Source organism: Carassius carassius, chromosome 14, assembly GCF_963082965.1.
Source record: "Carassius carassius chromosome 14, fCarCar2.1, whole genome shotgun sequence".
Classification (NCBI taxonomy): domain Eukaryota; kingdom Metazoa; phylum Chordata; class Actinopteri; order Cypriniformes; family Cyprinidae; genus Carassius; species Carassius carassius.
The window spans coordinates 33,635,133-33,652,632 of record NC_081768.1 but is presented as its reverse complement, the minus strand read 5'-3'; the positions used below and the strand labels follow the sequence as shown (position 1 = coordinate 33,652,632).

The window sequence follows — 17,500 nt, the reverse complement described above, 5'->3', positions numbered from 1 at the left end:
AGGAGTGTGTGTCTCTGAGTCTGTGTCTGCTGTTGTCCTGCAGGTGCCACCTGTGTCCTGAAGAAGAAGTTCTCCGCCTCTCAGTTCTGGCAGGACTGCAGGAAACACAACGTCACCATATTTCAGTACATTGGAGAGCTGTGCCGATATCTGTGCAACCAGCCCATGGTACAGTACTGGCCTCCTCAGATCCTGTCTCTCTCTGTGTGGGACACCTCTGGCTCATTCTCAGCAGACACTGCTTAGTTAACCTGTTTCACAAGTCAAAGTCACCCTTATTTATATAGCGCTTTAAACAAAATACATTGCGTCAAAGCAACTGAACAACATTCATTAGGAAAACAGTGTCAATAATGCAAAATGATAGTTAAAGGCAGTTCATCATTGGATTCAGTGATGTCATCTCTGTTCAGTTAAATAGTGTCTGTGCATTTATTTGCAATCAAGTCAACGATATCGCTGTAGATGAAGTGTCCCCAACTAAGCAAGCCAGAGGCAACAGCGGCAAGGAACCGAAACTCCATCGGTGACAGAATGGAGAAAAAAACCTTGGGAGAAACCAGGCTCAGTTGGGGGGCCAGATCTCCTCTGACCAGACGAAACCAGTAGTTCAATTCCAGGCTGCAGCAAAGTCAGATTGTGCAGAAGAATCATCTGTTTCCTGTGGTCTTGTCCTGGTGCTCCTCTGAGACAAGGTCTTTACAGGGGATCTGTATCTGGGGCTCTAGTTGTCCTGGTCTCCGCTGTCTTTCAGGGATGTAGAGGTCCTTTCTAGGTGCTGATCCAGCATCTGGTCTGGATATGTAACAATGTAACGTAACAAGTCTGAAATCACATGCAGATGAGGAAATGCTCTTTTTTGGGTGGAGTATTCCTGATAGATGCCGGTGTTTTCTGAGCTTGAGTCATATGAATCCCTGTGATTGCTGAAGTTATAAATGATTGTTATCTCCACAGTAATGTCTTCATCCAGGACTCCAGGAGAAGCTGTTCTCTGTGGAGTGTGTTTCTGGTCACGCACACAAACTCTGTGTCCTCTGTGAACACATGAAGAGTGGGCTGTGCTGTGTTTTAATGGCTAACTGACAGACAGCTCTTTTGTTAGCGTCTCACATTCACGGTTCATGTGCATCAGGACAGCAGCGTGTCCCACAGTCCATCAAAGATGTCTTTGTGCTCGTCCCCTAACACGGCCCGGACAGTCACACCACATTCATCAGTGTGTTCACAACACACACACTCACACACACACACACAGACACACAACACATTCAGCAGCAGGAACACACACACACACGAGGCTTTTGTGAATGGAGTGGTTCTGCTGGTCTGACTGCCTGCTGTTGTTAACACACACACACACACACACACACACACACACACACTGTGTTACTGAGAAACCACATTTAACCCCATCAGACATCAGACCCCGATCACCTCCCGATCACCCGGGCATTGTGACAGGACCTTCTCTGAACATGTACAGATATATATGTGTGTTTTTATTAATGATACACTCGACTTGAAGCCAGAGTTGTACACTGATGAGCGCAGACGTTATGAGCAGCTGTCTAATATACTGCTGGTGCTTCATGAGCTGCTGTAACAGTGTGTGTGTGTGTGTGTGTGCTAGGTGGAGCAGGAGAAGGATCACAGGGTGCACATGGGTGTTGGGAACGGCCTCCGTCAGGACGTATGGAGGGAGTTCCTCCGGCGCTTTGGGGACATCCGCATGTGTGAGATCTACGGCTCCACTGAAGGAAACCTGTGCTTCATGAATCACATCGGCAGGATCGGAGCCGTCGGACGCTCCAATGTCTTCTACAAGGTTAGTTCAGCTCAGCATCAGGTGGGCGAGTGTAAAGGGCATTAAACAGATCAGCAAATCTCCGTTAATAATTGAGCTAGAATGTATAGGTGCTCCTCAATGTCAGATATCTGACAAACATGAGTTTCAAACAAACCAATGTGATTGCCCCAGAATTCATTGCTTGCCTCTCTTTGCCTTGATGTCAGAGGCAGAAGGTCAATGATCGCGAGTACCAGAGCTGAAATATCGTCAGTGTTGTGTGTTTAACATCTTCTTGTTTAGTCCCAGTGCTGTTTGATTATTAAACACAGATTCCAGTAGCTCAAATCAAACCATAGGTCACACTAGAGAATAACCACCAATTGTGTAAAGAAAAGAAAAGAGAAAAGACCGTTTGTAGCCAAAGTGAAGCCCTTCACCGAGAGAAGCTCCTGTCTGCGAGGCTCTATACAGAAACCTGGAAAACCACAATTAACCAGGCCTGGAAAAGATCCTGAAAACATAATCGGCCCAGAATTCTTTGCAAAAGTCATGGAAATGTATTTATTTCACAAATCTCTGTGCAGTAGAATATATTTTTTAACCAGGTCCGGATTTTTGGTGAGGTATGGCACATATATCGCCCAGGATTCACATTTATTACCCTTTTTGAATTATTTTAGTTAGTTGCTCCACAGACACTCACAGTCAGATCCACATAAAGTCACCTCAGACACCTCACAAGCACTAGATTGAGTTAATCTACAGCTATTGTGCACACACACACATCAGGAAGTGTCCTCTTCAGTGTTGTAGAGAGCAGACTGTAGTGTAGTGCACTGATCTCTTAAAGTGACAGATGTGCCCTCATTAAAGTTAATCAAACCGTCAACCACTGCTCTTCACTTAATCACTTTTGCTACTTTAATTTTAAGGAATAATCTGTTTTTAATGTCGTTTATTTAGTTTTGGTGCCTGAATATGACTTGTTAGACCTAAACGGGTTCCTAGAGTCCTGAGTTTAGTTGATAATATTGGTTATTGGTAGGGCTGGACGATTATGGCCTAAAATCAAAACCTCGATTTATTTAACATTTTACCTCGATTACGATTAATGAACGATTATTATGTTTCTGTTTAGTTTTTTTGCCCTCATAGTTCACTGACAAGGTTTGTACAGTAAATATGATTGAGTATTAAAGAGCGATCTGACATCATGGCTCACTATCAGCAGTTATTTGATCTATGTTTGTAACATTTCTTACAGATTATTGCTCGGTGTAAGAGATAAGTTCCAGTACGAGTGATTGCGTGTGTGAATTAATCATACCATCTCTATATTATTGTGAAGCGGTTCACATCTACTGTTTATATGAGTGTTCGTGCCACAATGCAGCTGCGCGAACATGGGAGCTCGATGTAATAATACACATCCGACCGTCTAATCGCTTGAACGTCCAAACCAGAAAACAAATACAACTGACACAGTTTAGTGAAGACTCAAGGCCATCACCATGTGTTGAACCGGCGTTCACCTCCGTGCCACTGATGGGAGAGTTATGTGGCTACACACACGCTAGTGTGCTTTTAAGGGGGAAATATTAATAGGATTAAAATAATCGACATGGGAAAAATAGAGTAACTAAACCCTAAACCAACTTTTTTTAGTTAATGATCTGTAAGAATGGGGCTTTATTAGTGCTGTTCATTGATTCGAGTAACTTTTTTGACATTTGAGTATAAAGTGTTGTAATTCTACAATATATGGTGTAAAAACGTGTGAGTGCTGCCCTCTTCAGGTTGAACGGTGGCTACTGCAGTTGGTTTTTCCTATTGGATGTTGCGGTGGCAAGTGACGTAAGCAGTTTCCAGCTCATCACGCCCCTTGGTACGAGCTACCACGCCCTCGGCAGTATAAAACCATCAAAATCACTGTAGTGAGTCAGTTGGAATTGCGAGTATTGAAAACGACCAGGATAGAGTATTTTAGCATCTATTTAGCATAGCATTTATATAATATAGTGCGGGAGTTAATAGTGCAGTTTGAGCCAGCGGCTGGAATTAATATGGCTCAGGCCACAGACACCATACTGACAAATAAAGAGGAGATCAGTGGAGGAGAGGATTCACTACGCTGAATAAACAGCTCTTTAGAGGAAATGGCTTATCGTTTAATGAATCGACAGTCTATCGGCTAATCTCCAACATGTTTTACACTAAACAATACTTCTGGAGTTAACTACTTTTAGAGTTTACACTGAAAAAAATGCTGTTTTACTAGAGAAGTCACTGACTTTTGTGACAGGTGTGATAGAGCTCACAGCACTCATTCATTACTATGCTATCTGTAAACCACAATTGAGTGTCGCACAACTCTGAATGAAACTCAGTGACGTCAAGGCTTGCCAGTGATTGCTTATTAAGGCACACGTGATCCATTGCACTTTCTCCAATAGTCATTAATCCTCCTGAAGTAAGGCGATCTCTGCAGTGGTCAGTGTTCGGGCAGCAGGAGGCATGGTCCATGGCTCTGGAGGAATACAGCAGCTTTACGTCTGAGGAAGAAAACCCTGTAAAAGTAGGGATGCACCGAAATGACAACTCTTGGCCAAAGACCGAAACCAAAAAGGCTTTTGAATAATTATTTGTTATTTTATTAAATAAAATAAAATAATTTTATAAGACATTTTAATTAAATTTTAATGATACTGAATTAAAAAAATACACACCAATAAAATCGCCAGTCTTATTGAAAGGTGCGTCCCTATAAGCATTATATAACAGAATCAAGACGTTGCTGTCTTAAGTCTAAATCTGTTTTTTATAAAAGTTTTTTTTTTATACTGAAGTTCAGATATTTTTCAAAGTACTGCAGAAGATATTATGCTAAATAAATATGAATAATTCTCTACTATCTTTGATGTTCTATCTTGTGTTCTCATTAATATCGGCATCAATCAGTACAAAAGCTTGTATCAGCTGAGCACTAATTATAACCAGTGAATAAATGAATTGCCGTTTCTGAGGACATGAGATCTGCACTAGTGACTTTAGTCATGAATCAGACGTTTATATTAATGCTGAAGGCCAGGTCTGATCTGTCTGAATGATGCTGATATTTCTCCACAGGATCATGCTGGCGTCTGCTGTCTGTAGTACTGACTGATGTGTTTGTTTTGCAGCTGATTTTTAAGTATGATCTGGTGAAGTATGACCTGGTCAGAGAAGAGCCTGTGAGGGACCACAGTGGATTCTGCCAGCATGTTCAGAAAGGTGAGAACATCTGAAGTCTTTTAGTTTACTGACAAAATACTGTTTATGCCTTTCCCCTCTCGGTGACAGAACTCCACCGGAGTAAACCGTAACACAGAACACTAGCATACTAGCACGCCACTAATGTTAGCAGTAACATCGCTGCTGGTAATGGAGGATGAAAGAATTGTCCCTGTTTCTGTTCCTGTGTACAAAGCTGAAGTGTGCCGTCATTTGGTCTTTTGTGGTAACGTCCACCGGGGGACTGTGGTGAGGGCGGTGCTCGGTCCTGCTGCGTCCTGTGTGAAGAGGGGCTCACGAGGGGGCGGGGCCAGGGGGCGGGGTCAGGGGCTGGGCCATGGGGTTCATGAGGGGGCGGGGTCAGGGGCGGGGCGAGGGGCGGGGCCACGGGGCTCATGAGGGGGCGGGGTGAGGCGATCCTCACGCAGAACATAAATACAAAATGAAAAACCTGTAAAATCCAAATGGAAAGGTTAGACAACTGTATTTATTTTATTGTTTTATAATTGTTTTTTTCTTTAGGAATCATGTAAGCACTTTTTTATATTAAGTGCTTATATTAAAATTTTTATGACATTGTATGTCACAATTGTAAACTGAAATGTGAACCTTTAAAAGCAGGTTCTGAAATATATATATATACATACAGTATATTTCAGAAGCTGAATGTTCCAGGGACTGATTATTACAAATGCAGATTCCACTGTGTTCTGGTTAAATAATATATATTTATTTATTGTTAAGGTTTGCATATGGTGGTATGTTCTTATTTGCTATAAGTTTGATTGCATCATATAATATAATTGCTGTTAATAGTGCTCATTGTCTGTTTGATTACGTCTTCCGTACATTTCTGACATATGTACATGAACTGAGTTACCACTGATAAGCTACTACTAAATATTGTAGAAACGTAATTTTCTGTAAAGTTGCTTTGCAATGATTTGTATTGTAAAAAGCAATATCCATGCGATATAATTAGATCTAGTGTATGATTAAAACGATGAGTGGGCCCGGTGACATTTTGCTTGACTCCAAAGGAGTTTATTAGGTCAGTAAATGCAAGTCCTAATGTATCATTTGCATTATCAACGTGAATATTAAAATCTCCCATGATTAGCGCCTTATCAACTGTAACTAGAAGGTCTGAGAGGAAATCTGCAAATTCTTTTAGGAATTCTGTATACGGCCCTGGTGGTCTATACACAGTAGCCAGAGCAAGAGATACATTAGATTTCTTTTGCATGTCTGACAGTGTAACATTTAGCAGAAGTATTTCAAAAGAGTTAAACCTGTATCCTGTTTTCTGGGTAACATTGAGAATATCACTATATATTGTTGCAACACCTCCTCCACGACCAGTCTGACGGGGCTCATGCTTATAACAGTAGTTTGGTGGAGTCGACTCATTTAGGCCAAAATACAGATGTCAAATAGCTGTTTAGAAGATGTCTTTAAGATGTTTATGATTTAGAATTAATGTAAACGTCTATCAGATGTTTGAAGCAATCTTTAACAGACCTCCTGCAGACGTACCTGGGCTATTGTGAAGTTCTGTGCTTTATTTAGAAGGAACTCAATGGGATAAACGTCAAGCCTGCGCTTATATTTGACTCTATACTGCAGTATTACACTATATTTTAGATTCTTACACATTTAACAGGTGTGCAGTATTTAAATAATACAAATCACATTTATATTGAAATAAAGAAAAGGTGGTTTACTTTGCATCAGAGCAATAAAAGTACAATAATAATAATAATGATAATAAAAATCAAATTCCTTTAATGAAATGGCATGCCTTTCTGCATGTCACACACATACTCTGTTATTAGCTGTAATTATTACCTGCCCTTTATTCTGACAGAGAACTACATGACGTGGGAAAAACGATATCGGCCCACAAATTGAGAAATCTTTGTGTATTTTTATTAATTCCTTCCTTGAATTTAGTAAAACGTAAGCAATGTATTGTACTGAAAAGAGATGAATTAATTAAATGTCCTCATGTTTAAACTTGCTGTATACTGCAGTTAGCTTCATTAATTAAACCTAAATAATGAACAACTTTCATACGAGTTTTTTCATACGTCCTTTCATACGAAACATTGAGTAAAACCTTCTCATGCAGCCACATTTAAATGTTCATTTAAAAAAATATATAAAAAAATAAAATAGTGTTTTCTGAATGTTACACTGTTTATTTTTCAACCTCACATAAAAATATTTATATTAACATACAGCTCATCTGAAATAAAGCCATTAATTTTGACCCTTTGTGGTTGACAGGTGAGGAAATTTAAAATCCATTTACAAATGGCATCATCGAGTCCAAGACATTTCAATTTGTGAAAGAGCTTTGTTGGGACCATTGAGTTAAAAGCTGAACTATAGTCTATAAATAGCATTCTAGCATATGATCTATGTGCATCAAGATGCTTGTAGACAGAGTTCACAGCAAAGGAAATGGCATCCTCAACACTTCTGTTTTTCCTGTATGCAAATTGTAGTGAGTCCACAGACATAGGGATTTGCTCATGTAGGATTCACATCCTAGTTATCTGCTGGAAGAGGTGCTAGTGAGGCCAGCAGGGGGCGCTCTCCCTGTGGTCTGTGTGGGTCCTAGCGCCCCAGTGTAGTGATGGGGACACTATACTGTCAACAAGCACCGTCCTTCAGATGAGACGTTAAACCGAGGTCCTGACTCTCTGTGGTCAGTAAAAACCCCCGAAATGTCTTTCGAAAAGAGTAGAGGTGTGACCTCAGCATCCTGGTCAAACTAATAAAGGAGTAAAAATGAGGCTTATTATTGCTTGTAGCACTAGTAGTAAACATGGGAACACATAAATACAGTGCTCTCACGTTTTAATTAATACAATGAAATAATTTAATAAAAAGTGTTCAAAAATGTCTTAATTCAGGGAAATAATACCTTTCGACATGTTATGAGCAGGGCTCTGTTTACTGGAATAGATGTGTCGAAAAAGGACAGCTAGCGAGCAAGTATGCGTGACCTGCTGAAATGCATCAGTAAACTATTAAATGTAAGTTTCAGTCCTTTCCTCTGTGATATCAATGTGACAGTGGTTCCAAAACATGTGTTAGAACTAGGCCTACATCACTCAGAATCTTCCTATTATCAATAATCATACTTTTATATTGTTTATGGCTTAATGGATACCTTTTTAAATGTCATGAATATTCAAAGAGCTGGTATTGTACAGTAGTGATGCGCGGGTCGGGTTTTTGTTCCAACCCGCGGGTCCCGCTTTTAGGAAATTAACCTGCGAGCATTAAATAGACATACTAGCAGGCCCGGCTGCAGGAAGAAAAGACTGAGGGGGCATGTGAAATTGTTAAGGGGGCTTAACTTTATTACACCATCAATGATTAATACACACTGAGATCTCGCTTTGCAACGATAGATTTTTAAATACAGCGCTCCCTAAAACACTCCATATGCAACTGCAGGTAAGTTGGTAACCAGAGACCAGCCAATTTTAACTTAACTTAATTTTAAACAGCGAAATGATGATAGATCATGTCCTATACCTTTTTAGAAGAGCTGCAGTCTCCTTGATTTGGCACTGAATCTCCTTAGTAACAACTGTATTTTCAGGAAATCACACAGTCGACAAAAGATAAGCAAGTGTCATTTATTATGAATAATTAACCCTTTCACACTTAAGTTTAAAATATTCTAACTGACTCCCAAGAGTAAGTTATTTTAGAACGTTCCCCCTTAATGTTTCCATGGCAACGCGTCATATTTGTCACGTGAAACACCGCAGCCACAATAATAACACTGTATAACAGATGTAGGCTATCCTTCATTTCGTTTTTCCTTTTTTATTCGAAATATTCACAAACTTACTTACCATGTCATCAACTATCTGATATTCCGATTCTCAAATATGTTTAAGTGAGTGTGTTTGGTCGTTTAAAAACCTTTATAACAATAGAGTAAACTTTATAGTGAGCCTACTTCCACTGTGTTTATCTGATGTGAAAACACACGTCAGCTAATTATATTTGAATAGATTGTTATTGCTGATTCCACAGACTCCATATGTAGTCTATTGTTTCACCAGTGCTTATGTGTAGCCTATTTAAATGTCTGAAATCTAAAATAAACATTATGAGGTTGAAAACACTGCATAGTGATATGACAGACGCCAACCAACGCGACACTAGCACTTGCTTCCACAGACATCAGTGTGTATTTTACAAACTCCAAATGTAGGCTGTTGTTTTACCAGTGCTTATGTGTATTTAAATGTCTGAAATCTAAAATAAACATTATGAGGTTGGAAACACTGCATAGTTGTGATATATGACAGCGTTGAGCTCGTCTGTCTCTGGCTCAGCGCCAACCAACGCGAAAGACGTTTGAATCTGGTCACGAGTCACAACACTGAACATTCTAAATCCCATGGGGATGAGGTTCAATTATTATTTAACTCAAAAGGTTGAACATTTTATTTTTAACCATGAATACAAAAATGATATAACAGAGGGGCCACAAGTCAGATCTGAGGGGGCATTGCCCCCTTTTGCCCCCTTGTGGCGCCGGGCCTGCATATTAGGCATTGTAATGTGAATGAAAACAGCCTTTATTTCAGTCTGAAAGTGCTTTGAAACGTCGCCATGTAAAACAGGCAATATTATGAATTTGAACCATAAATCAGGTCATATTAATAACAATGATAAACATTTTCAACATTTTCAAAGCAGGTTAATCTAATAGGTAAAAACATTTTTTATTTCAGATTTGTATAGGCCTACAGTTTACAGCCTACGCTACATAACCGATGAACTTTTGATTTATTTAACACTCTGACTCCGGCCCTGGCTGGAGAAATCAGACGTCAGCTTCTCATTCTCTATCACAATCGTGTATTTATTTAGTTACTTATATTATCTGTCATAAGTCTCGTCTCGAGAGTTTAGCTCCAAGTGGCCATTCATAAAAATATTTAAAAAAAAAAAAATTTCTCGGGAGCTTTCATAAAAATATACAAAAATAATTATTTCTAATTGTTTTGTATATAGGCTACTGTAACTACAAATAAACAGAAACAGACTCGACTAAGCAGACTGTTCATGATGTTTCTATGTGGCTAATTTTCAATCCTGATAAATGAATTTATTATGATTAGTGTAGGCTATCACTTATTATAGTATAACATTGATGCTTTTAAATTTGAATGTAATATTTCTCATTAGTTTTCTGATAACTTCTCTTTGTTGCTGAAATGACGTTGTTCTGAGAGGCGTGTTTTAGTGACGCGCAGCGGAGCTTCTGGTCTGACTGTGGAAACACAGCACTGTTTTGGCCTCGGTGCTACTGGCCGAGACTATGAGCCCCACCGGCCCGCTTTAAGCCCTGACTCGCACTGACCTCACAGTGGAAAAGTGTTAATGTGTGGTCTTTAATGAGTCGCAGCAGAGAGAAGAGATGAAGCGCTGATGCTGATCTGTGATGTGTGATGTGTCTCTCAGCATGCAGCACTGTAGCTGCGTTCAGTCTTTAATTATAGTGTATGCTCTCTTCTAAACTAAATTATTTAGAATTATTTCTACTTAATTAAAATAAATATTTAAGAAAAAACGAATACTTAAAAAAAATCTAAACGGCGGTGGGGACGTAGTCACAGTGGGAAAGTGATGTGACCGGTGTTGCTTTAAACCGGTTACACTGTCTATCGTGGCAAGCCTAGGTCAAATAGCTGGAACATTAAACATTTATTTGATGAATACCTCAATTTTAAATGTTAAAATACTTGACTAGCCTGTTATTGTGATATCACCACTGATTTATTTGATCTGTATTTACAAGTGAAAACGTCATGATTCCAGCTCCAGATGGAGTCAGACGTCCCCTTGCTCCACCTGGTGCTGATGTTGTGAACGAGTTTCTTGCAGCGTGGTAATAGGTCATTTGGTTCACTTATGGGACATGTTTGGGTAGACTGTTTATCAGTGTTGACTGGCTGACTGTTCATGATCACATACTGATTGAAATCACATGGCCGTGCTGTGTTTTTGTGCTGATGATCAGGTGAAACAGGGCTGCTGCTGTCTCAGATCTGCAGTCAGAGTCCGTTCTTCGGTTACGCTGGCAGCAAACAGCTGACGGAGAAGAAGATCCTGAGAGACGTTTTTGTCAAAGGAGACGCTTACTTCAACACTGGAGACCTGATGGCTGAGGACGCGGACCACTTCATCTGCTTCAAAGACCGAGTGGGAGACACCTTCAGGTACAGAGGGTCAGAGGTCAAGCCTGGGTGAGCATAATCTCAGTAATAAGTGACCTATACTTGTGTAGATGGAAGGGGGAGAATGTGGCCACCACTGAGGTGACGGAGATCCTGGGACTGGTGGACTTCATTCAGGAAGCCAGTGTGTATGGAGTCCAGGTGCCAGGTACAGCTGAAACACTACACCAGCACTGACACACTCATTCTTAATAAACCTTCACTGACTTTCAGCAAAAGATGCTATTTCACTTAAACACACAGCTTATTACTTCAATTTAATATATTGGATTGCTTGTCAAGTCACCTTTATTTATATAGCGCTTTAAACAAAATACATTGTGTCAAAGCAACTGAACAACATTCATTAGTAAAACAGTGTGTCAATAATGCAAAATGATAGTGTGAGCCGTGTCCCGGGCACCTATCAGCATCGCCCTGGCAACGGAGGAGATCCACCTGCACACAATCACCGCGGGCTGATCGGTCCCAGCTGAAGACGCTCAAAGGGCGGCTACAAAAGCTGCACCTGAGAAGACATGGGTGAGAAAGCTCTCCAGAAGATCGCCAGCTAATGTTGTGTCTCTTATCTCTCCAGAAAGCGAGTGACTGACCAGCCCGCCACCTGAGCACCGGACACCGATTCCCCTTGCACTCAGCTGGCCGGCAAACAGGATCACGCAGCACCGAGGACGAGCACCGGACACTACTGGCACCTTCACGTTCACAACCACTAATAAACACACCCTCCGGGGCTTTAACCCTTCATCACAGCCTGCCGTGTGATTCTTCAGCCCGCGACACTAGTGGAGAATGCAGGCAAACTGCTGAAGAATCACCGGCATCACCACTCCAGTTACTCACCAGTTTGTTTGTATTTTTTTCCCCTTCTCTGTGTGTCGTCAGGCGGTGACTCCTCCCCCAGCCCCCGGCCACGGAGGAACTCCTTAAACACCTGACGGAGATCAGTATTCGACAGCAGCAAATTGTGGAACATATGGCCACTCGGCAGGGAGAGACGGAGCGTGAAGTCGCCGCTCTCCGCTTCGCGGCTGCCCAGCGGGTGCCGCTGCCGGATCCTCGCGCTCAAGCCACCCAGCTCCTGCCGAAGATGACCGTCCACGACGACGCGGAACATTACCTCGGCATGTTCGAGTCCGTAGCCACTCGGGAGGATTGGCCCCGCGAAAGTTGGGCACGGATACTGGCCCCATTGCTGACAGGGGAACCCCAGCAGGCCTATTTCTCCATGTCAGCGAGCCAAAGAGAATCGTACGACGAACTACGGAAGGAAATCCTGGCCCGTGTAGGGCTGTCTCCCATCGCTGCGGCCCAATTATTCCGGACGTGGGAGTATAACAGCCGGTTGCCAGCCCGTGCCAAAGCCGCCGAACTCAACCGCCTCGCCCATCACTGGTTGCTCACCGGGAACCCCAGCGCTGCCCAAGTGGCCGAACGCGTCGTCGTGGATAGGTATCTGCATGCCCTACCACGCCCCCTTCGACAGGCAGCCGGAATGAGGAACCCGGGGAGCGCGCAGTCAGCAGGTCGGCGGTTCCCGGCGTATAGGATGAGCCCATGCCAACGGAGCCACCGCCCTCACCCAATCGCCCCTGGCTGGCAGGCTGTGCAGTTCATCTGGAACCACCGCGAGGGGCACCCCAGACCGAGGTTTTCATCAACGGCCGACCGTTTACAGCTTTGCTCGACTCCGGGAGCGCCGTAAGCCTGGTCCAGTCCTCCATATTTCCCCCACGGGCGGGAACCAAAGCTTGCATATCCATCACCTGCGTCCACGGTGACACCCAGAGTGTACCTACCCGAGTGGTGACCATCTCCACAAAGACCAGCACCGGGCCCCTGGAAGTGGGCATGGTCAAGGACCTGAAAATTTGTGGAGGAGCAGCTCGGGGATGATCGGCTAAAATACTGCTGGAAGCAAGTACAGGTGCTTGAGGGAAAGGAGGTCCTTCCACCGCCGCACCCGACCCCACACTTTGTGGTCCAGAATGGCCTGCTGTACTGTGTCGCGCAGCGGAGAGGGGAGGATGTGAAACTGCTGGTGGTCCCACGCACACGGACCCAGATGGTTATTGAGCTCGCCCATTCCCAACCGATGGCTGGCCACCTGGGGGCGCAGAATACTACCTAACGGATCCGAGACAGATTCCACTGGCCTGGCATGGAGGCGGAGATCAAACAATTCTGTCAAGCTTGTCCGGACTGCCAACGGACGTCGCCTCATACTCATACCTCATACTCCCCCAGCTCCACTCATTCCGCTGCCCATCATCGAGGTGCCCTTTCTAGCCATTCCACTGCGCAAGGCTACCTCCAAGGCCATCGCCCAGGAGCTCTTCCTGCTGTGTAGCCGGGTTGGCATCCCCCGAGAGATATTGACCGACCAGGGCACCCCCTTCATGTCCCGGACGATGGCTGACCTCTGCCACCTCCTTAAGGTCAAACAGCTCCGGACCACCGTCTACCACCCTCAGACCGATGGGCTGGTCGAGAGGTTCAATCAGACGTTGAAGCAGATGCTCCGTCGCGTGGCTGCGGACGACCGATGGGATTGGGACCAAATGCTGCCGTACGTCCTCTTCGGCATCCGGGATGTCCCCCAGGCCTCAACAGGATTCACACCTTTCGAACTGCTGTTCGGGCAGCAGCCCCGTGGCCTGCTCGATGTCGCCAAAGAGGCCTGGGAGCAGCAGCCGACCGCCCATCGGACCACGATCAAGCATTTGAGGGAAATGAGGGAAAGGATCGACCGCGTCATGCCCCTTGTCCGGGAACACCTGACAGCAGCCCAGGAAGCCCAACGTAGACGGTACGACCGGGCGGCCCAACCACGGGAGTTTCAGCCAGGGGATTATGTGTTGGTTCTCGTCCCCATGGCAGCATGTAAATTCCTCGCTAAGTGGCAGGGCCCGTATATTGTCACGGAGAAAGTGGGGCCCGTGACCTACAGAGTTCGCCAGCCGGGACGAAGGAAGGAAAGTCAACTATACCACATTAACCTCCTGAAGCGCTGGGAGGGGACGAGGACTCAGGTCCTTGGTTGTCAACATCAGCCCCCAACTGTCGGCCGCCCAGAGGACGGAGCTCCAACATCTGGTCGGTCAATTCTCGGAAGTGTTCTCTCCACGTCCCGGGCGGACCCGCATACTCCAGCACGACGTACACACACCTCCAGGGACCATTGTGCGGCAGCGGCCCTACCGAATCCCGGAGGCCCGGCGACACGCCGTCGAAAGGGAGGTTCAGGAGATGTTGAAGTTGGGAATCATCGAGCCCTCCCGCAGTCCCTGGTCCAGTCCCATATTCATGGTCCCAAAACCGGACAGCACCCTCCGGTTCTGTAACGACTTCCGCCGCCTTAACGAGGTCTCCGAGTTCGATGGATACCCGATGCCCCGTGTCGACGAGCTGCTGGAGCGGCTGGGGAGGGCCCGGTTCATTTCCGCGCTGGACCTCACCAAAGGCTACTGGCAGGTACCGTTAACAGAACCCACCAAAGCAAAGACCGCCTTCTCCACCCCCAGTGGCCACTGGTAGTACCGGGTTCTCCCCTTCGGGCTGCACGGAGCTCCAGCCACGTTCCAACGGATGATGGACATCTTGCTGCGACCCCATCAGGCTTATGCCGCGGCCTACATCGATGATGTCGTCATCCACTCGGAGACCTGGGAGGACCACCTGGAGCGGCTCCGGAGGGTGCTTCTCGAACTGCGGTGGACTGGGCTCACCGCCAATCCCAAGAAGTGCAACCTGGCCCTACCTGAAGCAAAATACCTCGGTTTCCGGGTGGGCCGGGGTCTGATCCGTCTGCAGGAAGGAAAAGTGGCAGCCATCCTTTCGGCCCCGAGGCCCACCTCCAAGAAGCAGGTACGGGCCTTTTTGGGATTGGCGGGGTACTATAGGTGCTTCATATCCAACTTCTCCTCCCTAGCGACAGCCCTGACAGACCTCACCAAGGAGGGACAGCCGGAGAAGGTGAGATGGGGAACCCCAGAAGAAGAGGCGTTCAAGAGGGTAAAGGCGGCGCTTACGTTGGAAGCGGTATTGCGGGCCCCTGACTTTAACTGTCCCTTCTTGTTGCAGACGGACGCATCCGACATCGGGTTGGGAGCGGTGCTGTCCCAGATACAAGATGGTGAGGAACACCCGGTGGTCTACATCAGCCGAAAGCTGTCCAAGACAGAGCAGCGGTACGCGGCGGTGGAGAAGGAGGCGCTGGCCGTCAAGTGGGCAGTCCTGGAGCTGAAGTATTATCTCCTGGGACGGAAATTCACTCTCATCACCGATCACGCTCCTTTGCAATGGATGGCCCAGGCGAAGGATACCAATGCCCGGGTGACGCGGTGGTTCCTAGCGCTCCAGGACTTCCACTTCGACGTGCGACATCGAGCTGGAGCCGCCAACGCCAATGCGGATGGACTCTCCCGCCTGTGGACAGCTTTCGCAGGTCTGTCAGGGATGATCCCCCCCCCAGCCCCCACTTCCCCACTCGCCTGAGGGACAGGACGACGCTTAGGGGGGGGGGGGGGTGTGAGCCGTGTCCCCTGGCAACGGAGGAGATCCACCTGCACACAATCACCGCGGGCTGATCGGTCCCAGCTGAAGACGCTCAAAGGGCGGCTACAAAAGCTGCACCTGAGAAGACACAGGTGAGAAAGCTCTCCAGAAGATCGCCAGCTAATGTTGTGTCTCTTATCTCTCCAGAAAGCGAGTGACTGACCAGCCCGCCACCTGAGCACCGGACACCGATTCCCCTTGCACTCAGCTGGCCGGCAAACAGGATCACGCAGCACCGAGGACGAGCACCGGACACTACTGGCACCTTCACGTTCACAACCACTAATAAACACACCCTCCGGGGCTTTAACCCTTCATCACAGCCTGCCGTGTGATTCTTCAGCCCGCGACACTAGTTAAAGGCAGTTCATCATTGAATTCAGTGATATCATCTCTGTTCAGTTTAAATAGTGTCTGTGCATTTATTTGCAATCAAGTCAACGATATCGCTGTAGATGAAGTGTCCCCAACTAAGCAAGCCAGAGGCGACAGCGGCAAGGAACCGAAACTCCATCGGTGACAGAATGGAGAAAAAAACCTTGGGAGAAACCAGGCTCAGTTGGGGGGCCAGATCTCCTCTGACCAGACGAAACCAGTAGTTCAATTCCAGGCTGCAGCAAAGTCAGATTGTGCAGAAGAATCATCTGTTTCCTGTGGTCTTGTCCTGGTGCTCCTCTGAGACAAGGTCTTTACAGGGGATCTGTATCTGGGGCTCTAGTTGTCCTGGTCTCCACTGTCTTTCAGGGATGTAGAGGTCCTTTCTAGGTGCTGATCCACCATCTGGTCTGGATACGTACTGGATCCGGGTGACTGCAGTGACCCTCTGATCTGGACACAGACTGGATCTGGTGGCCACGGTGACCTCGGAACAAGAGAGAAACAGACAAATATTAGTGTAGATGCCATTCTTCTACTGATGTAGCAAGTACATAGGTTGTTATGGGAAGTGTTTCCGGTTCTGGTTTACCTAATTAATGCAGCCTAAAAATCCTTTAACAGATTTGGATATTTAAAGGATCACTTCACCCATTTGCATTTAGCTTTGTATTGTTAGAAACCCAGTCATATATTATAATGATCATGGATTTTTCCTTTATTTTTCCCTGAGATGGGAGAAATAAGGATTTAAGTGTTTTACTTCCTGCTTATTATGACGTAAAAATCGTCATTTTGCGTCATAATAAGCAGGAAGTCAAAATTCATTGAAAAGTGTAGAGACTACAGACTAGCTTATTATTATTCCAGGGAGTGGGACCCACTCACCCTACAGGCCTATTACAGATCAGTGGGTGGGACTAAACTTACAGAAACGAAAATGAAAATCCGCCATCTTGTTTGGAAGCTATGTAGCTAAGCTAACAAGCGCTTATGGAGTCAGATTTTCGAGAATGGCTGGAGGAACAACTCATGATATGGAAGAAGAGGATTTTGAAAGTCTGTTGCTCGAAACAAATGTTCGTGGCTATCTATACGAGCCGCAATATAGCGCAGAGCAGCTGAGGCTGATGGAGGAACAGGAGGCGGCGGCTGCAGCCGAGGCCGGAGACCTGCCTGTCACGTCCGAGGAGCCCGGGCATGCTCGAGCTGGTGCGGACTGGTGGTG

The 17,500-nt window shown here is 45.5% G+C and overlaps 1 protein-coding gene across 1 annotated transcript in view; it reads left to right on the top strand.

The window, feature by feature from the left end:
* The window catches only part of slc27a6 (solute carrier family 27 member 6), a 31,639-nt gene that overhangs the window by 9,221 nt on the left and 4,918 nt on the right, over window positions 1–17,500 (top strand). Inside the window, exons 4-8 of the mRNA XM_059566903.1 lie at window positions 44–168; window positions 1,634–1,828; window positions 4,972–5,062; window positions 11,124–11,322; window positions 11,391–11,488. Of these exons, the coding sequence (XP_059422886.1) occupies window positions 44–168; window positions 1,634–1,828; window positions 4,972–5,062; window positions 11,124–11,322; window positions 11,391–11,488 (708 nt within the window). The remainder of the gene's footprint in view (window positions 1–43; window positions 169–1,633; window positions 1,829–4,971; window positions 5,063–11,123; window positions 11,323–11,390; window positions 11,489–17,500) is intronic.